The 24714-nt window shown below is 33.1% G+C and overlaps 1 protein-coding gene across 3 annotated transcripts in view; it reads left to right on the top strand.

Annotated features, from left to right (window-relative positions):
• The window catches only part of EXOC2 (exocyst complex component 2), a 210240-nt gene that overhangs the window by 119212 nt on the left and 66314 nt on the right, over positions 1 to 24714 (top strand). For all 3 annotated transcript variants that reach the window (XM_006918860.3, XM_025051694.1, XM_006918862.3), the window contains exons 14-21: positions 7656 to 7721; positions 7887 to 8044; positions 8427 to 8548; positions 9705 to 9766; positions 13667 to 13747; positions 14214 to 14273; positions 14907 to 14968; positions 22268 to 22334. In XM_006918860.3, coding sequence (XP_006918922.1) covers positions 7656 to 7721; positions 7887 to 8044; positions 8427 to 8548; positions 9705 to 9766; positions 13667 to 13747; positions 14214 to 14273; positions 14907 to 14968; positions 22268 to 22334 — 678 coding nt within the window. The remainder of the gene's footprint in view (positions 1 to 7655; positions 7722 to 7886; positions 8045 to 8426; positions 8549 to 9704; positions 9767 to 13666; positions 13748 to 14213; positions 14274 to 14906; positions 14969 to 22267; positions 22335 to 24714) is intronic.

Raw genomic sequence — 24714 nt, 5'->3', positions numbered from 1 at the left:
AAAACTCAAAATATTTGCAAGGATTCTGAATTGAGTATACTGCCAGTCATGCCAAAATATGCATGAAATTATTGTGCTATGTAGACTATGAACAAATAATAAAACAAGGTTGAAATATTTGCAGTGTGCACACAGGTCCTAAATAATTCATATAATTATGGAATTTTCTAGTTGGAAAGAATTTAAAGATTCTGTTACCTAACCCCCATATGATCGGTCTACAGAAGTTGTTACAAGCCTTCATATTTTCCCAAGTCACACATTTTACCTGGTATCTTAATTATATCATAATCGGTACATAGAAATTATGAACATAAAATAATGACTCACTTATATGGATAACATGTGGAACTTAGATTCATCACTCTCTGGTCTCACTTCAAGTTCCCCATAAAAGGCTCCTCGGTCCTAGAGTATAGATACTAATGTCCTTTGCCTTAAGCTGCTAGGGAGGCCCCACTTGTAACATGGAGAAGGCAGCTCTGGTTTCATGTCTCTACAGAGAACTATTTTCAGTCCTGAGAGAGCTGGAGAGGTAGGGATCTTTCTGAGTGTTAAAGCTGTTTCATGCTGCTTTTGCATTTGCCAACACAAAGAGGAATAGAAAAAGGCTGAACAATTTTTGCTTTTTTAAACCAAGGCGCACCTTTGAGATTCAAGACCTGTCTTCCTTGGCAGAAAGTAGTTGGATGTCTTGGTATTCCAGGGATCCATCCAGTCTTATTTGACTAGGGACACACATTTAGGTTACACTTTAAAAAAGCGAGTTGTTCTCTGGAGTTGTTTTGTTTTGTGTTTTCACTGTATATTTAATTTTTATTTGTCCACTATCTCTTTTAAACCTAGTAGATCCCTAGATCCTTCTTTATATGAATGGTTAGTTATCTAAAACACAAAATTTACTTAGTGCATGAAAAAACAAAAATGATAATGCATGAAAAAACAACTTCCTTAGTGCAGGAAAAAAGTCTCTTAAGCATGAATTATCCCTGTAATTTTTATTACTTTAATTTTAGCAGTGTATCAGTTACTGTACTTTATAAGTGAACATTTAAATATTATAGCAATAAATAATGTACATCACAACTTTCTTATGTTCTTGTATCACTTGTTCATACAAAAACTGTTGGAAAGTTAACTATACAGAGAAAGTCAGTCTGCTATAAAATAATTGTAGAGTTTGGATGGCCTTCATAAATACAAAGTTGCTTATTGCTGGCTGAGGAAGAAAATGTTTTAATTTCAGTTTTTCAGGTGTTCTGAAAATTTTTTCTCAACATCTACTTTCAAGAATTTCCCCATCAGTTCACATTTTTATTCACTTCAGCTGGATGAGAGTTGTGTGGCTGTTGTGCTAAGAACAGGTTTGGGTTTCTTGCCCTCTCCCAGTGTGGGGGACAGCTGCAACACTCATATGGTGCCATAGCTGCTGCTGCTTATCTGTTCCATCTCTAAATCAGATTGCTCATATGAGGACTGGAAAGGTAGATGCTTCCATATCAGTGCCTTGGACAAATAGTGTTCAGATTTTTTCTTACAGAACACTAGTGTTGAATTATTTATCACTTACCCAATATTTATCACTTACTACCTGTGACCTTAGGCAACTGTGTGCCCACTTCCATATGGCTGGTTTAAATTAAAATTAAATGAGTTAACAGAAATGAAGTGTTTATAACAGTGTCTGACAGAAGAATAAGAATTTGCTCTTATTTGGAATAAATATTCATTCCAGTATTTGAAATCTCATTGACCTAGTACATAATGTGTGTTCATGAACGAAGTTTAATAGCATTAAAAAATACAGGATGGATTAACTACTAGAGTAGTGTTGAATAATGTCGAGATGGATTAACTCATAAAGGATCATTCCCTTAGGAAATGGATATTAAACCTAGTTATTTGTTTCCAGCCAAGTGTTTTTTTCTTTCCATTTGTATTGGTTCCTATAGGTGGCCCACCACACATAGTCAGTAGTTGCCTTATCTTGGGTCCTTTTAGAGTTTTTTAAGTTCCTAAGAGTTTTCTGTTTGGAATATTTTGATGAAATGAGAGTACGTTTTCCTTTCTTATAGGTTATACCTAGTTATAGTATAAAAGTAAATAAAATATTTGGTTACAGATGAAAAATAAATTAGCTACTTTTGAACTCATGAACATTAGTACTGAAAAAATAGTTTTAATTAGTTGTACTGAGTTGGATATGTCTATGGCATGTCTACTTGTTTATATTTATAAACTTTTCTGAAACATTTATAATAGTAATTATTAATTAAATATAATTTACTCTACAGATTTGGGCATGTTTTTAAACTATTTGCCCTCTGTTGAAAGCTAAAAAGATACCAAAGGGCAGTAGAAGAGAAAGGAGTAGTTAGGAAGATTTCTGGGCTTTTGGTAGCTGTTACTTAATCTCATACAAGAAACCTCTATTTTTAAATACAGTTTACTTGAAATTTCTTGTTTATCTTGTTACAGAGCTATTTTTTTTTAAGAGCCCACCCGTTAAAGATTTGGATGGAGTTTCCAACAGTTTAAAAGAGCATCAGTTCTTCAAACCAGTCAAGTCCATGTGAAGTAACACATGTGAATCAAAACAGTGAAATCTAGCCGTTGGTCTCACCACAAAGTAGTTTTGGTCTGTGTGTGCAGGAAAGAGTTAAGGTTTTTAGTTAACGAAATGGTTAATAGTAGGTTAAGATCTCACCTTTAGATATATTTTAAACACAGTGGTGCATTTTGGGGTCAAAATTTTTAAAATATCCAAATAATTTTTGAATATTAGGAATCAGCATTTAAAGAAGTTGTATAAATCATAGTGTGTAAATTAAAATGCACTTTATGTTCCAAAATTAGATTTAAATAAATAGAGCAAACCTTACATAATTTAATATGTTGGAATTGTTCAATTCTTCATCATATTAAAACAATAAGTAGGTATTTTTTAATTAACAATTGCAAGAGGTATGCCTTACAACTAATTTCCCTACTTTCTCCGCTTTTCATATATTTGAAGATAAGTCCTTGAAGTTTACAAAATTATTCTGTTCAGTAGTTGTTATCATGCATTCATTAGCACCTGTTTGGTGGGCAAAATTGTTGTGGCAAATGTAGCCATAACTTTGACATGGTGTTTTTTAAGAATAGATTTTCACTTTTTTCTTTGATTTGAAAATATATCACAGGCAAAGGACTATGAAATAATCTTCCCGTTGAACAAGCTCACTAAGTAAAAAGTTCAGTATTAGGTACTGTGGCAGATACAACTAGAAAAGACACCATCTGACAATCAAGATACTTATAGTTTTATACTGGTATGACCTTTCATTGGAATAAATTATACCTTCCTTTCAGAATCCCATTCCTTCCTCCACAGCACACTAAACCAGGTATGTATGAGTCAGGGTTCAAAGAAACAACCAACAGGACGTTGCTTCTGTTTCTCACCGTATATACAAAGAGAAAGAGATTTACTATAAGGAATTGGCTCACACAGTTATGGAAGTTAACAAGTCCTAAGATCTGTAATCAGCAAGCTGGAGACTCGAAGTACCAATCTGTAGTTCCAATCTGAAGGCCAGCAGGCTTAAGACCCAGGAAGTGCCAGTGTTTCAGTTCCGTTCTGAAGGCTGGAAAAGACCAGTGTCGCAGCTCTCGTAGTCAAGCAGTAGGAAGTCCCCCTTACTCCGAGGAGGGTTGGCCTTTTTGTTTTATTTAGACCTTCCACTGATTGGATGGCACCCACCCACACTGAGGAAGGCAAGTTGCTTCCCTCAGCCTACTAATTCAGATGTTAATCTCATTCAGAGACACCCTCACAGACACACCCAGAGTAATGTTTAACCACATTTTTGGGCACCCCATGGCCCAGTCACATTGACACATTAACCATCACAAAGTCTTTAATATAGATTTCCGAGTACAGGATGCCAGTGTTGTTCTGTACCTCCCGACAATGCAGTAGGTGCTGGGCTCCTTAGCAACATCTGAATTCATCACCTACAGCAGTCCTCCCAAACCCTAACATACACACAAAATTCTTAAACCTCTGCTTATCACTTCTGTTGACATCTTAAATCTCCAGGAGAAGCATTTGAGCCTGTTGGACTTTTCAGGCGCATATCACAGGGTTATGCCCCGCAGATCTCCTTTAAAGAGCATCTGCCATGTGTCTGGAGACTCAGTACTTCAAGTTTTTTAAAGAAACTCTTTAGATTAACCTAATAGTATTCAGAGCCGTCATGCTTTCTGATATGTATTACAACAGGTTCTGATGAACCCTAACCCTTGGCGGTCCCTCATTCACCAAACATTTATTGAATGCTCTGAATATGAATAGCCTCTATATACCAAGTACTGATACACACACACATACATGTATACACACATAATATACACACATAAATTTTAAAATATATACAGTATAAGTAAAATAATGACCAAGATATACATGACCTCTCCCCTCTGAGAGAGACAGAACCAAAATAAATTTTTAGAAAAATTATCCTAAATTTTGCTAATAACTGTAAAAGAATCAAAAGATAAAGAAAAAATTAGACTAAGAATATCAATAGTGGATGAAGATCTCAAAATGGAGTAGTGGAAGAAGGTCTCAATATGGAGATGATGTTGAAACCGAAACTCTAAGCGTGAGAAGGAAACAGCCACACAAAGGATCAGAGGCAGAGAGAAACCTAGGAAAGGCACTTGGCATATTTGAAAAACAGAATGTCACAGCATCCAGAGTATACTGAGCAGTGGTTGAGGTTATCAGGAGAAGCAAGAAATGAGGCTAGAGGAGCAGGCAGGGGCCTTCACAGACCATGGTAAGGAATTTGTATTCTAAGTGCTGTGGGAACCCATGGAAGGACTGAGTGGTAGAGTAATCTGACCAGATTTTTGGTTTTAAAAAGAGCAGTCTGATTGCCTATTCAAGAATGAGTTGGCAGGGAACAAAAGTCAAAGTGGGGAAGCTCTTGAGGCTGTCCAGGCAGGAAATGGTGGTTGGATTAAGTTTTTGTCAGTAGAATTGGAGAGAAAATGATAGATTTCATTTGTATTTTGGAAGGCGTATTGACCAGACTTAACTTTTGGCTCACATGAGAATGACATGCGCAGGAATTCATATATAGCTCCCAAATGGGCTCCCAAGTGAGTAGGTGTGCCATTTTCAAAGTCGGAAAAACTTGAGAAAGAACATACTTGGAGGAAAATATGTTGGATTTGAGAGTCCTGTGAGATGGTCAAGAAGAAACATCAAGTAGGCAATCTGAAATTCAAATCTTGGCCTCCGAGGAAAGATTTGGACTGGATATATAAATTTGGAAGTGTGATATTGTAATTATAATAAATATATATTTGGTCTTCCTCCCCATTTCTGGCAATGCACTCCTAAAACCTTTGGAATTTCCTAAGCTAGGAATGATAAAGGTGTCTTTTGTTATGTTAACGAGGTGACTTAGGTCTCCACTTTAGGATTCAGGGCTGGTTGCCAGGAGAACCAACTGTACAATTAGAGGATTGGAACTTACAGTCCAACCCCCAAACCTCCTAGGGAACTGGGGAGTTTAGTCACCAATGACTTAATTAGTCTTCCCTATATGATAAAGCCTCCATAAAAATCCAAGAGGAACAGTTCATAGAGCTTGTAGGTTGGTGAACATTTGGAGATTCTGGGACAGCAGTGTGCTCAGAGAGGGCTTGGAAGCTCCACATCCTTTCTCCGTGCTCTGCCCTATGCATTGCTTCCTTTGGCTGTTCCTGAGTGATATCCTTTTATAATAAACCAGTGATCTTGTAAGTATCATGTTTCTCTGAGTTCTGTGAGCCATTCTAGCAAATTAATTGAACCCAAGGAGGAGTTCATAGGAACCTCCAATCTTTAGTCAGTCAGTAAGAAGCACAGGTGACAACTTCAGATTGGCAACTGAAGTGTGTGAGGGTAGGGGTGTGGTTTAGTCTTGTAGGACTGAACCATTAACTGGAATCTGACTCCAGGTAGTGTCAGAATTGAGTTGAATTATAGGACACACTCCTAATGTCCAGAGAATTGTGTATCCATGTGGGGAAGCTATCCCCACCCCACTACAGACACATTCGAATTGGATAGAGAACCCAAATTGGAAGGCATTAGATAGAAATGATATTTGAAGCTATGAGAATAAATTAGTGAGAGAGTATAAAGAAAAAAGTCCCTAAGACCTGATAAACCACAACATTTAGAGAATGGCTATTTATCACCTCAGTAAGTAGGGGCCATGCATCTGCTTTTCTACACCTGTGCCACTGTATCACCAAGTATTATTTTGAATCAGAGCATCACACTTGACAGTAACAGAAAATAGGCTAACAGATATTCGGGGCCTTTTGGACTTACCTGAGTGGTCATGACTCAGATGGAAGTCATTCATTACATCTCTCATTTCTGAGACACACAGTGGAATCACTAGATTTAGTCACGTCTGCCTCAGAAGCCTGTATCTAAGCCATCTACAGGGATCCATTATCCACTATATTTGGCCTAAGACTCTGTCATCATTTACCTGGATTAGTGCAGCATTCTTCTAGCTAGTTATGTTCCTAACACTAGCCCCTCTAGTCACTTTTCACTGTAACTTTAAGCACTTCAGTTACTTCTCATTTGTCTTAAAAATAAAGTGACAAAAACATCAGTTTCTGAGTTAAATACTCATGAAGAATTCTGAGTGTTATTTGCTACTGAACTTAGGAATTTGTTTATTGAACTATTATTGAGGTGAATTTCGGGTTTAGTTTTTTCAAAAACTAAACTTTCTTTCAAAGCAAAAGTACATTTCTATAAAGAAAAAATATTAAAAGCTGCACAGCTTAATAATTTTAAAATAATTTTAAAATAAGTGTAAATTAGAGCCTTGATGAGTTGTTTATCTGTGTGTATGTTGACCACTTTTTACCAGTATGTCTTACATTTTTGTTGAAAATATTCAGCAATCATAACACTTCTTTTATGCACTCACATCAGTAATGTTTATCATTTAAACTAACTCTATACACTTTTTCCAGCTTATACATATGACATACTTATATTTTTAAATGAGCTTGAACTCAATATCATAATTATTTATAATGCATTTGTTATTAATGTGAACATTCTCTTGACATGTCTCTAACTAATAATACATGAATACAGGAAGAACAATGATTTATATTTTTTTTACAATAAAATAACAGATATAATGCTTATATGTATAAATATTTGTCAGGGGAATGGAATAGATGTCCTAAGATTACTGAACATTAATTCAGAGTTTACTCTTTTATTTCCATACTATATTAGTGAGAAATGATGTTGAGAATGTTATCATGGGTATGATACTTTTAGGTTTAATCATATAAAATTGTTGATTAAAACAATATGTCATATTCTGCTACAAAAATAAAAATGTAGTTTCAGCTTAATACTTAGGTTCATTTATGGGAATTAGGTTTATTTGTGGGCATTGTACTTAATTATTTTAGGAAGATGAACTCTTGTTGGAGTAAGGAAGATTTTCTGATTAATCCTATGCATTCTTTTAAATGAAGTTATAACCATATTTCATGCTTTATATACAGCCTCTAAAGCATATCTTATTTTCATAATTATTTCTAAAGATAATTTTTTTTTAATTTTTAAGACTGCTGAGAAGTCAAGCCAGATTGAAAGATCAAAGAATGTAAGACAAAGACAAAATGATTTTAAGGTAAGTTAAGGATAGGTATGTAGATTTTTTTCACAGGGTACAATTTTCTCAGCCATAGTAGAAGACTTTATGTTCAAAATATTCATCATTGTTCAGGCAGAATCCTTTATTTGATTAATAAAGTTAGTGACTTTTAATGCACTTTGCTTGTTTATTATTGTCTAGAAAATGATTCAGGAAGTAATGCACTGTCTTGTGAAGCTGATCCGCGGAGCACTGCTCCCACTCAGCATCCCTGAGGGCGGGGTGAGGCAGTACGGAGGCTGGGAGGTGAAGTCCGAGCTTTCTGGACAGTGGCTCACTCATGTCATCCAGACCATAAGGTAAATACGGACACATTCTCCTCAACAGAGTAAACATTTTTTTGTCTTATAAAAAAATAGTATGGGATATAATTTTTAATACATTCTACAAAGAATTTTACTTTGTCCTTTTGCCTCCACTGTTTCCCATATATTATCTAGCAAGCTCTTAAACTCTCCTGGTGCTTATGTTTAATGAGAATGTCATATTGGACATGCATCTTTTATTGTTTAATTCAGTGTTACTGTTATATTCCCTGTTATGGTCTGTCTTTTGCCTTATTTTCAACATAATATTAAAGCCTATAAGCTCCATAATGAATCATTATAGAATAGCTATAATGATGACAGGGATTGCTTTGGGATCTCTGCTCGCTTTTGTTTTGTTGTGCTTATTTTACAGGCTTACTTATGAATCATTGACTGCCCTAGAAATACCTAGTGACATGTTACAGACTATCCAGGATCTCATTTTGGATCTCCGAGTACATTGTGTGGTGGTCACATTGCAACACACAGCGGAGGGTATGTTAAGAAAAATTGATGACATTTACTAGACAATGATTATCTAAATATGCCACCTCTTCCCAGCTTCCAAATCCTTGAAAACAAAAATTACTCTTAAGGAAATTGAATATTTTAGATTACCTATATCTGCCCAATGCAATTCTTCAAAAGAAATTTTTTCAAAATTTGAGATGTCAGACCATGCAGAAACTAAAAGATGGATGTACTTAAAAAAATATTTAAGGCTATAAGAATGTCCTTATGGCAAATTGTATGCGGAAAAGTTAGAATATAAAAGATATAAAATATTATCTCAATTTTGAAAAAATATATATGTGTATATTTAAAGTTCAATTAGAAATATCAATGTAAGAGCAGCAGAAAGACTTTAAAATGGTTCTCTAAGTAGTAAAAATTGAAGGTGATACTCATTTTCTTTATACTTTTAGAATTTGGGGGATTTTTACATATAATTATAAAAAAAAAAGGTTATCTTTATAAAGTACTCCTTTGGGTATTAAATATTTTCAAAAACAATCAAAAACATTGTTACAATTGACATAAGCCATTACCGTCTGTCACCAGGACATTTAAGTAGGAAATTCACATCTATATAGAAGTAGTGACTAATATACTCAAAATGGAAAGGGAATGGAATCCAGGTGAGAAACTGAGCAGTATCCTCTTATCTCTTCACCTACTCCCCTTAGGGATCTGAGATAGACTGCAATGCTAAAAGTTTAGACAGGTGACATTCCTTTAGCCAAGTAAGAATCGGACTGCCATTGCCAGGAATGTATAAGATTTTTAATTCTATTTTATAGAATCGAAATTGTTCATTAGAAATGTTGTATAGTTTATTTTGTACATGTTTAATATTATAAAGAATGCTGAATAAGTAATAATAAAAGTTATTATTGAACCTAGCCTAGCATTCTCCAAATTGGACTATGCAGTAAAAAATTTTATTTACATTAATTTTTTATTAGAAAAATCTGGTGAACAGTATACATTTTAATCCTCGAGCCTACCAGAATTACATTCTATCCTACTTTTCCACCAATTTTACAAACCTATAAAAAACAAAAACTATAACTTTTATAGATTTTTATCTCTCTAAAGTTCATTGCGATAACTACAATAAAACGTCCTTGTGTGTTTGTTTTTCCTGTAGAAATAAAGAGATTAGCTGAAAAGGAAGACTGGATTGTTGATAATGAAGGACTGACTTCTCTAGTAAGTTTAAATTCTTTTAAATGATTAATCATTAGTGTATATTCAAACTAAATGATATATTAGTAAGGAGCATATGTTCTCTGTATTGTAACTCTAAATAGCTTCTGGAATAAGAAAAATAAACTTTTTTTTTTTTTTTTTTTTTAAGGCAAGGCAACCTTTGGTTGACTTCACAGATTGCAAGGCCATTGTCAGTTTACAATCCCTTATTTTTTAATTTTTTTGTTTTTATTGTTTACGCCTGCAGCACCTGGTCTTCCTAGGTGGTCTCCCATCGAAATACTAACCAGATCTGATCCTGTTTAGCTACCAAGATCAGACAGGATCAGACTTTTTCAGGGCATGGCTGTAGACAAAAAATAAACTTAAGTTTTTCTTCTCAGAGTCATTTTTGCTGAACACTAACCACACATATTTAAAAATTAAAAAACAGGATTTCTTTTAAAATGATCTTTTTCATTCTATATCATTACTATTTTTATTTGCATTACATTTTTTTTTAATTGATTATTTTTAAGTTACACAGCAACTTGAATTCAGAAAAGCAGGGTGGGAAAAAAATGCTATTGCTAACTCCTAAGCCAAAACATAACAAACAACAGACCTCCCCAGATATGTACACAGGTCAAACAAGAAATTATAACCATGTATTTTTCATTCTAGAATAGTTATCTTTTCTGATGGGACTTTTAGGTTTTCAAAATACCTTTGAAAGTAGTCTTTATGGTTTATTATGTTTTCACATCTATGTCATGGAGCAAATTATGAGGGGGCAACTAGCAATTTCTGCCTACTTAGTAGATAAGGAAACTAGGATAAAATGGTTTTAATTTGCCAATATTTATAAAATAGTGATTGAGTCAAGGTTTTTTCTCCTATTATCACCATTTTTTCCACAAAATTATCACAATGCCATTGACTGTGTTCCCTGTGCTCTATTGTATCCCCGTGACTTATTTATTTTGAGTCAGGTTGTTGAGAAGCAATAATCTCATGTAATATTTCTTCATTTCCTCGAATTTCTGTCCTTTTTATTGACTGTCTTTTAGAGTTGAGGAATTTTTGACAAGTTGAAAATTTTCCTTCTATTTCTCCAAAGTTCAAGGTCTTTCTAAAGTTAATAATAATATATACAAGTATACCTTACTTTATATGTAACATCATGGTTTAGAACAGCAATACTTCCAAATTTTTATAAACCAAATCATATTTGAAATTAAGGAATTTATTATTTTTAATAAATTCATTGTAACTATAAAGGTTTTATTTTTTTATAAAAATATTTTTATTTATTTGGTTTATTCTATTTTTCATAATGATTTGTATTTGAATACAGACTATCCTATAACTAATTTTGTCATACTCAATATTTGGAGGTGGGGCTGACCTGCACCATCCAATTCAGTAGCAGTGTGAGATGTGGCTTGTATAAAATACATGAGATTCCAAAGACTCAGTACAAAAAGAAAGAATGTAAAATACCTCAGCTTTTTATATTGATTACATGTTGAAATAATATTTTGACACATTTCATTACGTAAATTATATTAAAATTATTTTTTTCCTTTAAGTTTTTTTTAATGTGGTTACTGAAAAATCTAAAATTTTATATACAGCTTATGTTTGTGGCTCACATTATATTTCTGTTGGACAACAGTGGTATAGGGGATAATTTACTGCACTGGATTTAGAATCATAATCTGGTTCAGTATTTAGTTCTGCTGCATCATAGCCATACAAATCTTAAAGCCATGCAAACTTAACTTCTCTTCCCCTAGTTACAGCAGCAGAACACCTTTTCACAGTGTTGTTGGTTAAGATTAAATGGGATGCTGTGGATTAAGTGCCAAACTACAAAGCTTTGTAAACATATAAAGGAGTTTTATTTATTAAACTAATACCTGGAATGTTATACCTTAACTGTTTTTAAAGTTCTTTCATATAACCGTATCTCACTTATCACAGCAAGCCTGGAAAACATTGGACCAGAATATACTGAATAACTTGCCCCATATGAAGTAAGCCAGGGCAGATTAGACAGTGAGTCACCTTGGAGCTTGGTTTTTGATACGTGTTTCACATTGGTCTTGTGCAAATGAGAAAATTTATATGTTCAATTTGAGAAAATAGAGCCTCTGTTTTCAAAGATTTGTGTTAAACATTTTTAAAAATTGACATAAATTCAACAACAATTAGCAATAAAATTGGTATTGGCTTTAGGTCCTTCTTTAGGTTAGTGTTTCTTGCATACACAGTCAGCCCAGAATGTGCTTACATGATAGCTGCCACATCTGAGGTCTCATTGCATGCTTATGTGATACCTGCCACATCTGGGTCCCAGTGTGTGTTTACCTGAGAGCTGTCACAGCTAGGTCCCAGTGTGTGTATATGTAATAGCTGCCACATCTATGATTATTTGATTAGAGTAGATAAGCCTCTTTGAAAATGCTTCGAAATGGTTACTGTAAAAACTTGTTTGTAGTCAATTTGAAGTTTAACTATAGTAGTAAGAAACTGTAACCATAGAATAACTAATTTCATGTTTGACCTCACACACACAAGCCAGAAAACTAAACCCACCACACCTTGTGGATAAATGACCCACAGGAAATCACACTTCTAGTGTCAGCCAATTCGTCTTCCAGTCAGATGTTGAAGAAACATCATACATGATATACTTGATGAAGCTGAGCATTTTTTAGCTATTCAGCATGGACCTCACTTAAGAGATAAAGTGAATCAATGTTTAGAATAAAAGTCTAGGTTTCAGCTTTAAGTATTTTAACCTAAAATCTGTAAAACTCTTAAACTTTGAACGGTGACTTAAATTATATTCCTCTAATTTATATTTAGTTAACATTTCCATAGTACCAATCCCATTTGTTTAAAATGAGATTGTTTTATCTTTCCCTGTAACTGGCGTAGGAAAACATTCCTTATTAAGTTAAATAAATGAATGTTAAGCTTTGCCTCATTATGCTTATTCTTTCAGGGAGGTATTATCTATAATTTGAATTTCACTTTAGTGCTCTGAAATACATCCTTTAAAAGCATCCTGTTCTCATGTTGAAAATATCTTCTGCCTTTTTAAAATTTCAATAATTCTGAGAATTTTCTTCTTTCAGAAGAACTGGAATGATTTGTGATAACTTCTAACAGTCAGCTAAATTGGTGATTCACTGACAATATGCAGAGATAGTAGATATTTAGACTGTCATTTACTCCCATCTTAACTGAAACTATTCATTGGCCCTCAGATATTCTCTATAAAAGAGAATACAAAAATAAGAAAAGTCTCTACAAAAGTAAAATTAGTTCAAATTTAAATACAAGAAATCTCAATAACCACACATGAATATCAACATTTAACTTACCACAGTTGAATTTTGGATTTAATGCTCGCTATTATTATTATTATTATTATTATTATTTTAACATCTTAGATTTTCATACCTTTTGAGGAAGGTACATTGGATGGATAAGATCAGGTATCTAACAAACATTTTGGCTCTTTAAATACAGTTGTGGAGTATCTAGGAGATCGAGCTCATTCAGAATTTATCCTACAGTGTTTAAAATATAAACTCACTATATCTGCTTTTTATCATGTCATTTGCCTCTCAGAAGAGTAGAATTTTGAAGAAAAATTTTAGTTATACCTGACTTTTGTTTTTGTTGAATTAGATGTACTTTGGAATCTCAGGATTCACCCATTTTTAAATATCAAGTGCAAAACATGCCAAATCTCAATCTCAGTGACTAAGAGATTGTCAGTTTAATTGTATCTATTTCATTCTACAAATTTGGAAAATTGAGTTTTGGGCTATATTCACTTCTGTTAAATGTCTTACCCAATGCTTATTTTTGAATTTAAAGATATGCATTTTTTTTTTCCTTTAGCCATGTCAGTTTGAACAGTGCATTATACATTCTCTGCAATCACTTAAAGGAGTTCTAGACTGCAAGCCAGGAGAAGCCAGTGTAAGTTTTCTGTTACATTCAGCCTCTATTTCAGACTTTTCCAATGAAGCCTTAGGAGAATCACAATTGTAAATTTTTGAGTCATTTCAGCACAAGAGCTTTTTTTCCCTGACTGCCTGCTTATTTTATTTCATTTACATAGGCAAGTGATTTCTTGGTTCCAAGAGAGGCTGATGAAAGCTAAAATGTGAATATAAATGTTGTAGGTAGACTACTTGCATTTTTGTATACAAAGAAAGCTGGTTTTGGTGTTGTCAAGCAGCTCTATATCAGTGTCTTCTTGGGGCAAAATTACTGTAGTTAGAAACATTGCCTATAGTCCAGCTCCTCATTCATTGCCCTTTTCAGAGTAAGGTTGCTCACACTGGAAGCAGTTTTCCATGTTAACTTTTTATATTGAACTTCATATACAAAAGTTTTGTTTTCTTAGCTGTCCAGAATTTTTCACCAAAATTCTTTCTTACAGGTCTTTCAACAACCTAAAACACAGGAAGAAGTTTGCCAACTGAGCATCAGTATCATGCAGGTAACAAGTAAAAAAAGCACTGATGTCTTGAGCCTGAAATAATGCAAATTATTTGTCAATCCCCTCTTATTTATAATATGTGTATAATATATTAAATATATATTTAAAATATATATACATTTTTAAAACTATATAATAGTAAGTAACAAAATAAGATTCAAGGGAAAATTAATTCCAATTTGTTTTAGCAGTACCCCAGTTTTTCATTTATATTACACTCCCCTGTTTTGTGTTCCTGTGCTGCTTTATATATATTTCTGTTAGAGCATACATTAAATGACATGATAATTGTTTACATTGTGTCTAGAGTGTTAAGTTCTTTGGGACTAGTGCTTTGTGGGCACATAAAGTTGAGCGTGTGAATGAATGAGAGAAAAGAAAAGGTGTTTTTCATAAAATACATGCAGGAACTTAGTATTTGGATCAAAATATCGGTGCTTTTACTTTTCTGTCACTTATGCAATATGCATTGGTGGGATCTATAGTCTATCACCTATGGGAGATATATACATACATCATGCCTCTTATAGGATTTGTATTTCTCTTTTTTATTTACATAAAATTATTTTTAATGTCCAAATAGATTAGACTATAAGAGTTCCTGTTACTGAACCTTCTTATTTTTTTACTTAGATTTTTATATATTGTCTGGAACAGTTAAGCAGCAAGCCTGATGCAGATGTAGATACTACGCAGTAAGTAAAACTGAAATTAATCTCATTATCAATGAGATTAATATTCTGTTCCATTCTTTCATTTAGGAGGATTAAAAATACAGGCTAATGTTATATATTTGGTCTTATATACTACAACTTCCAATAAGAAAGATAGTTAAACATATTTTTCTATATTCGACCTATGTTTTTCCATCATTTCTTTATCATCCAAACTCATCTTAACATTATTAGAGACATGTCAAACAAACTGAACAGATGATTAGCTTCCTAATTATCCAAATGAGTAAGTTTTATAAATAATAAAGTAGAAAATTAAAATATATAACTCCTAGTCATTAACTTTTAAAATTCAGGTGTTAGAGAATTGCACTAATAGTCTTGTAAAAAATTAATTATGTTAGTAGGATTAAGTCGGGGTCAGGCTTAGTTATTTGAGCTGCAGAGGACAAGTTTTGGTTCTTGATATTTATAAATCCATAATTCTTTTATAATGTCCTTGTATAGAATTTTTTTCAATATAGTTTTTCTGAATGATATTTGACACGTAACTCTGTGCACCTAAGATTCATCTGATAGAGATAATACTGAAATGCCTCTTAAGTCAATAATTGAAAATTTGAGAATTTTTTCATGTTTATCTATTTCACTAATTGGTTTTGCCTTTCAGTATATAAGACTATCACCTCTCTGAAATTTAAGAAATATCTAATTCTTCTAGTTTTTATTTCATTTGATTTTATACGTTTAACACATTAATTCACCAGGAAATTGTATTAAAAGTTTCCTGATATTATTGGTTAAATAAGTCCTTCTTCTTGTTTTATTACAATTTCTGTTTCATACATTACTGAATTCTAATACCTAGTGTAACATATTTCTGAACTTTATATTCTGTTCCATTCTTTCATATATATTTCTATCAGTTCATGTTTTAATTATCATTAGCTTATTTTTTAATATTTTTCAGATTGGCATCTTTTTATTGCTCTTCTATTTTAAAATATTATTTGCTATTTTCATCTATAAGTCTTCCATAAGAATTCTAAAAAGAAAATAATTCTTTAAAGAGAAGAATTCCTGTCATATATTTAATCAGTGGATTTATGGTATTTCCTCCTCCACAATTTTATATTTCTGGTCACTTTTGTTAACTCATTTCCTAACTCAACTCACTTGTAAATGGTTAACTATGAAAGTTAGCTTGAAAAAGCCATGTGGAGACTTTGATAATCAAAACATTTCAATTACATGAGTCTATACCCTGGAAATTAAATTATTCGATATTTCCCCTCTTGATGATTTTTTTAAAATTTAATAAGTCAGGATTGGGAAGGCCAAAAAGCATAATTCTTATGGTCCATGTTAATAGATAGTTTATAGTGTCTGCTTTGAGCTATTAATTGTTAAATATTAGAAACATATGATTTTTGACTAAAAGAGTTATTTCTTATTATAGTTGACATACAATATTATATTCATTTCAGTTGTAGAACATAGTGATTCAACATTTATATGCTTTATGAAGTGATCACTACAATAAATCTAGTAATCATCTGTTTCATGCAAAGTTGTATTCTCTATGCGGTACATTACATCCCCATTATTTATTTTATAACTAGAAGTTTGTTTCTCTCAATCCTCTTCACCTTTCTCACCTCCCCTGCCACCCCTGCCACCAGCCATCAATTTATTCTCTGTATTTATGAGTCCTTTTCTGTTTTGTTTCTTTGTTTGTTCTTTTGATTTGTTTTTTCCATTCCACATGTAAGTGAAATCATGCAGTATTTGTCTTTCTCTGTCTAACTTATTTCACTTAGGATAGTACCTTCTAGGTCTATCCATGTTGTCACAAATGGCAAGCTTTCACTTTTTTTTTTTTTATTGCTGAGTAATATTTTGTTGTGTGTATGCATGTGTGTTTATACAAATACATAAAAAAATATACCATATCATCTTTATTCATTCATCTGTAGACACCTAGGTTGCTTCCATAACTTGGCTATCTTAAGTAATGCTGCAATGAAATAGGGGTACATATATCTTCTTGAATTAGTGTTTTGATTTTTTTTTTTTTTTTTGATAACTACCCAGGACTGGAATTTTGGATAGTATGGTAGTTCTATTTTTAATATTTATTTAGAACCTCCATACTGTTTTTCATAGTGGCAGTACCAGTTTGCAGTCCCACTCACAGTACACAAGAATTCCCTTTTCTCCACATCCTCATCAGCACTTGTTGTTTGTTGATTTTTTATTGATAGCCATTCTGACAGATGTGAGGTGATATCTCATTGTAGTTTTGATATGCATTTTTCTGATGATTAGTAGTGTTGAGCAGCTTTTCTTGGGTCTCTTGGCCGTCTGTATATCTTTTTTAGAAAAATATCTGTTCAGACTCTGCCTATCTTTTAATTAGATTATTTGGAGTTTTGGTGTTGAGTTATATGAGCTCTTTACATATTTTGAACATTAATCCTTGTCAGTTATATGATCTGCAAATATCTTCTATTTAATAGGTTGCCTTTATTTAATGGTTTTCTTTGTTGTATAAAAGTTTTTTAGTTTGTGCTAGTCTTATTCGTTTAATTTTGCTTTTGTTGCCTGTGCCCCAGGAAATATATTTAAAAAAAAGAAAAAATACTGCTAAGAGCAGTGTCAGAAGTCTTCTGTTTTTTTATTCTAGGAGTTTTGTGGTTCAGATCTAATATTTAAGTCTTGAATCCATTTTGAGTTTATTTGTGTCTATAGTATCAGAATGTGATTTAGCTTAACTTTTTGCATGTATCTGTCTGGTTTTTCTATCACCATTTATTGAAGACACTGTCTTTCCCCATTGTTTATTTCTGCCTTTTTTTGTCATAGATTAATTGATCTTATAAGCATTGGTTAATTTATGGGTTTTTTTTTTCTTTTCCATTATTCTGTCTTATTTTCTTCCAGTACCATATTGTTTGGATTATTGTAGTTTTGCAGGATAGTTTGAAATCTGGAAGCATGTTACCTCCAACTTTGTTCTTTCTCAAGATTGCTTGGGCTGTTAGGGGATTTTCATGGTTTCATATAAGTTTTAGAATCATTTGTTCTACTTCTGGTAAAAATGCCATTGGTATTTTAATAGAGATTGCATTGAATCTGTGGATTGGGTAGCGTGGTTTTGGGTAGCATGAACATTTTAATGATATTAATTCTAATAATTTATGAGCACAGTATATCCTTGCATTTATTTGAGTTGTCTTCAGTTTCTATCATCAGTATCTTATAGTTTACACAGTACAGGTCTTTTGCCTTGTTGGTTAAATTTATCCTTAGGTATTCTATCCTTTTTGGTGCAATCGTTAATGGAATTGTGTTTTTAATTTTCTGATAGTTTATTATTTGTATATAGAAATGCTGCAGATTTCTGTATATTAATTTTGTATCCTATAGCTTTATAGAATTTATTTGTTCTAAATTTTTTTGGTGGAGGCTTAAGGTTTTCTACATGTGATTTGCAAATACAGTTTTACTTCTTTCTAATCTGGATACCTATTTTTCTTTTTTTCCTTTTCTGATTGCTTTGGCTAGGACTTCCAATACTATGTTGAATAAGTGGTATAAGTGAACATCTTGTCTTGTTCTTCACCTAAGGGGAAAAGCTTTTAGGTTTTTCACTGTTGAGTGTTGATAAGCAGTTGGTTTGTCATATTATGGCCTTGACCATGTTGAGGTATATTTCCTCTATACCTACTTTGTTGAGAATTTCATCATTAATATTCATTTTGGGAGGAGTTTTTAACATACGTGAATGTTGAATTTTGTCAAATGCTTTTTCATTATCTATTGAGATAATCATATGATTTTTATCCTTCATTTTGTTAATGTGATGTATTACATTGATTAATTTGGAGTTATTGAGCCATCCTTGCATCCCTGGAATCATGGTGTATGATCTTTATAATGTATTGTTGAATTTGATTTGCTAATGTTTTATTGAGAATATTTGCACCTGTGCTCATCAGAGATACTGGTCTCTATTTTTTTAATAGTATTTTTGTCTTCTTTTGGTATGAAGGTAATGCTGGCCTCATAAAATGAGTTTGAGAGTGATAGATATTAATTCTTCTTTAAATATTTGGTAGAATTCCCCTGTGAAGCTGTCTGTGGGTAGTTTTTAAATTTAAATTATTGATTTGATTATTTTTATTGAATTTATTGGTTAATGAAATACATAAGGTTTCAACTATACAATTCAATAATAATAATCGATTCAATTTTGTTACTAGTAATTGATCTGTTCAGATTTTCTGTTTCTTCTTGATTTGGTCTTGAAAGATTCTACGTTTCTAAGAATTTATCCATTTTCTTCTAGGTTGTCCCATTCATTGGCATGTATAGTATTCTCTTACATTCTTTGTTTTTCTGTGGTGCCAGTTGTAACTTCTTTTTCATTTCTGATTTTATTTATTTGGGCCCTTTTTTTCTTGATGAGTCAAGCTAGAGGTTTATCAATATTATTTATCTTTTCAAAGAACTAGTGTTTAGTTTCATTGACCTTTCCTATTTTTTTTAGTCTCTTTTTCATTTATTTCCACTCTGATCTTTATTATTTCCTTCCTTCCACTTCCTTTTGGCTTTGTTTGTTCTTCTTTTTCTAGTTTCTTTAGGTGTAAGATTTGATTTTTTCTTGGCGATTTTTCTTGTTTCTTAAAGTAGATCTGTAGTGCTATACATTTTCTTCTTAGAACTGCTTTTACTGTGTCCCAAAGATTTTGGAATATAATGTTAACATTTTTATTTATCTCAAGGTATACTTTTGTCTCTTTGATTTCTTTTTTAACATTGGTTGTTTAGTAGCAGGCAGTTTAGCCTCCATGTTTGTGTTGTTTTCATTTTTTTTCTTGTAATTGATATCTAGGTTTAGACTGTTGTGGTCTGAAAAGATGCTTGATATGATTTTAACCTTTTAATATTTATTAAGATTTGTTTCATGGCCTAACGTGATTTCTCTTGGAGAATGTTCATGTATGCTTGAAAAGAATGTGTATTCTGCTGTTTTGTATGGCATGTTTTGCTAATATCTATTAAGTTCATCTTATCTAATGTATCTTTTTTTTTATGGTGACATTGCTTAACAAAATCCAGTAAGTTTCAGTTATACAATTTAACAGTGAGGTATATATATATTGCATTGTGTGTTCACCGTCCATAGTTAGGTCTCTTTCAGTCACCATGTTCTATTGTATATTTTAAGGCCCACACTTCCTTGTTGATTTATGCCTTAATGATATATCTACTAATGTAAATGGGGTGTTAAAGTTTCCTATTATTATTTTAGACTGTCAATCTCTTATTTTATGTATGTTAATATCTATATTTGCTGTATGTCTTTAGGTGTTCTTGCATTGGATGCATACTTGCTTACAAGTGTTATATCCTCTTGTTGGATTGACCTCTTTATCATTATGTAATGCCCACTGATATAAGTATTGCTATCTCAACTTTCTTTTTGTTTCTATTTCCATGAAATATCTTTTTCCATCTCTTCATTTTCAGTCTGTGTTTTTGTGTTTTTTTAATCTGAAGTTAATCTGTTGTAGGCAGCATATATACGTGTCACTTGTTTTTTTATCCATTCAGCCACCCTATGTCTTTTGATTGGAGCATTTAGTCGTTTGCATTTAAGATAACTATTGATAGGTGTGTGCTTATTGCCATTTTAGTAATTGTTTTCAGGTTGTTTTTAATGTTCTTCTCTCGTCCTTTCTTCCTCTCTGGCTCTTTTTCCTTATGTATTGATGACTTTCTTTAGTTTATATTTGGATTTCTTTCTCTCTTTGTGTGTGCGTATCAATTATAGGTTTTTGGTTTGTGGTTACAATGAAATTCATATACCATGAACCGTGTAAATAACAGTCTGTATTAAGCTGATGGTTGCTTAAGTTTGAATATATTCCAAAAGTCCTACATTTTTACTTTCCTCCTCCTGATGTTTTATGTATTTGATATCGTTTTACATCTTTGCGTGTGTATGTGTGTGTGTATCCCTTAACTACTTGCTATAGATATAGAGGATTATACTACTTTTGTCTTGAACCTTCATACTAGCTTTATAAATGCTTAATCTACTACTTTTACTAAATGTTTGCCTTTGTCAATGAGATATTTCTTTTCCTATATTTTCCTATTTTTAGTTGGCCTTTTCTTTTCTTTTTTGAAGTTCCTTTTAACATTTCTTATACTGCTAGTTTAGTGGTGACGAACATCAAATCTGCTATTGATTCCCTCTAGTTTTCATTTTAGTTATTGTATTCTTAGTTCTGATTTTTTTAATATATATTTTCTCTTTGTTGAAGTTCTCACTGAGTTCATCTATTCTTCCAGGTTTCTTGAGCATTTATATAGCCATTAATTTAAGCTTTTTATTTGATAGGTTTCTTATTTCTCTTTCATTCAGTTCTTTTTCTGTGGTTTTGTTCATTTTTTTTTGTTTGTAACATATTCTTCTTTCTCCTCATTTTGCTTATCTCTCTGTGTTTGTTTCTCTTTATTTGCTACATCTATCAGTTTTGAAAGAGTGGCTTTATGTAAAAGGTGCCTTGTGGGGCCCAGTGGCACAGTCCCCTCTGGTCACCAGAGCTAGGTGCTCCAGGAATGTCACTGGTGTGGGTTGCATGCACCTTCTTATTACAGCTATGCTATAATTGCTGCTGGTGCTCCTATGTGTTGGGTCTCTCAAGGCCAACTGGCTATGAGGACTGGCTGCTACTGCTGAGATAATCTGGTGTGAGGGGGCTGATCTTCTAGAGTAGGAGCCACTGTGGAGGAGCTGCCTACTGGATGTGTTGATACTGGAGCTGCTTGAGAGGTGCTTTTGCTGATGGCTGAGTTTGCCCACCAGGTGTGTCAGTGGTGGAGCTGATTGGGCAAGGTTCCAGGGCTGGTTAAAGCATGTGCTGTAGTTGTGATGTCCTTCCTACCTATAATTCACCATACTGAGCGTGTGGGTCCTGACCATCTACCCACTAGGTGTGGTTTTTCTTTAAATCCTGAGTTGTAGAAAAGTCTGTTCAGCTGGTCTTCAGGTCATTTTCAATGAGAATTGCTCTATATGTAATTGAAAGTTTTGGTGTGTCCATGGGAGGTACTGAGCTCAGGATCTACCTACTTCGCCATCTTGACTCCCCTACCACCCAGAGAACAGACCAAAAAATTTTAAAGTCAAATATACATAAGGTTCATTGCATCTTTTTATTGGTGTATAGTTTACATATAACGATATATTAGCATTTTTTTTTTTATTTTAGTGCTTTAATTGTAACTGTTCTCTTCTATTTTCAGTCTTTCTGTTGATGTTTCTTCTCCTGATTTGTTTGGAAGTATCCATGAAGACTTCAATTTGACTTCTGTAAGTAAATGATAAATAATTAAATTAAGAATAAAGCATGTCATTTTAAAACTAATGATTTTAATAAATCTGTCTAAATTACCAACTATATTAGTGCTATAGCATTACTCGAAACTTTGAAGTCATGTTTTATTTTGTGAAAATTTTAATAAAAATATAATTTTGTATGTATTCTACATTTAAAATCTGTTTAGCTGAAACTGCACCTTAAGTAGTTTCATCTGCTCTCTGCATCATGCAAGTTCTTGGGTGTGAACTAGGTATCCTAGTGGTCCCCTGGTGCTTGAAAGTTGGAGAGGAGGCAAAGGACAGGTGCCCGTTCCCCTCACGTTTCCTCTTTAAACAGAGAAGCTCTGCTTTTCTCTATATCTTATAGCATTTTATTTAAACACAAAGTTCCATGATAAAAACAAAACCCTTTAAAAAATGTTCAGTTTACTTTTCTGTTGCCTGTTTAAGAGTCATCAGCTGGAGCTTAGTGAAGTCTTTCTTGGAGAAAAAAGGCTCTTTTGAGAATTTTGTTTTTCCTGTTCAAATGTTACTTTCAGGAGACCTACTTTCACAGAGGTGGTGGTAGGAGTTTGGGTGGGTGGTGGGTGTGTGTGTGTGTGCGTGTGTGTGTGTGTGTGTGTGTGTGCGCGCGCGCGCGTGTGTGTATTTCTCAAGGAAAAAAAAATTCCTAAATTTCCTGCCTTATTTCATTTCCACAATTATTTCAATTCCTAAATAGAAGATTTGTTACATTGGGGAAAATGTAATTTAAGCAAAGTTTAAACAAAGTAACTTTTTAATAAAATCTATGCTAGGTTTAATTACTTCGATGGCTAGGTAGATAATGGTACCATTCACAGAGAGAATTCAGGAAGAAAATGGGTTCTAAAAAAAGATATAAAATTTAGTTTAATCTTTGAACAAGTAACATTTAAGTAGAGATATCTAGCGTGGGATTGGATATACTTATCTGGACTCCAGGACATAAATCTAGGTTTGTGAGTCAGCAATATAAAGCCTGGGGGTGGATGAGGATACTGGAGAAAATACTGATAGAATGAGAGGAGAGCCAAATATATAAAAATAATATTGGGAGTACCAGTATTTGAGAGATGGCCAGAAGCAGAGAGCCTTGAAGGTTCCTATAAAGGAATAACCAGAGAGAGAAGGAAATCCAGATAGAGCAATGTTCCTGAGACAGATGGAAAAAAACATTTAAACAAAGTAATATTTAACAATATCACAGACTGATGGAGTATTAGATTGGGTCAGGTGAAAACTAGAGCCTCATGATCTTGATAGTTGTAAGGTCATATATGATTGTGAGAGAATCACATCACTGGACTGCTGAGGGGCCTTCTGCTTACACTGGGTCATGAGTGAATAGGAGCCGAGGAAGTTGATGTGGAAAGTTTAAACCATTCTTTCCACTGTGAACATAGAAAGAGGGCTAGAGTAGGACATGGACTGGAGGAAAGATCCTTCTAAATTGAAAAAGGCCTTGCCAGCCATCTGGCCAACTATGGTTTTTTTCTGTATTTTAGAACAAGCCTAATTTTACATGATAATCTTTTCAGTATTTGAAAACAGCTGCTATGTGTACTTGGAATTTTCCCTTCTCCTAACACTCTAACTCATTTAGACATTCCCCAGCTGATGTGCTTGTGGTCACTATATATGGTAGTTCTCCTCAGAGTTTAATTCAGTCCTTCTTCAAAGGAGGCATAGAAAAAATGTGATCCTAACTACTGGGAAGCAACCAGAACTACACAGTAGGTTACATCTCTCTGTTGACTTACATTGAGCTTACTGCCAACTAGAACCCCAAGTTTCATACTTGCTTCTGCTACTCACAGGATCTTACTCTCCCATTTTACTCCAAAAATTATTCATTTGGTAACAAATTCATTTCCTAATTTTTCCCCCTTCTATGATATCTTGTTAAATTTGGCCCAAATTATTGAGATCTTAGGGTCTTGTTCTGTTATCTAGCAGTAGCAATTATGGTAGAAAGAAGTCTAGGTTTAGAATCAGAAGACACTGGTTTGCTTCCTAGTCTGCTTCTTCCTAACTGAATAACCTTGGGCATGTCACTGAGGGTGTCCAGTTTTCTCTGGGACAAAATTGAGATGATATTGCCTACACCTCAGAGATTTGGTAAGGAATAATTGAAATAATACATAAAGCCATAGTCCTTAATCTGCAAGTACTATCTTTAATAGATTGAGTTGTTATTTTCAAACATATATATTCATCTGAATTGTTAATAAGCTTCTGATTATCATCCAAGCTTAAGAATTTGATTATTTGATTGTGTTGTTCAATTTTTCTTTCCACTTTTATTTCTTCTGGTAGGTTAGATTTGAGGAGGGAAAAAAGCGCTTACTAA

This window comes from Pteropus alecto, unplaced genomic scaffold, assembly GCF_000325575.1.
Source record: "Pteropus alecto unplaced genomic scaffold, ASM32557v1 scaffold58, whole genome shotgun sequence".
NCBI lineage: Eukaryota > Metazoa > Chordata > Mammalia > Chiroptera > Pteropodidae > Pteropus > Pteropus alecto.
This window is presented reverse-complemented; position numbering and strand designations above follow the sequence as displayed.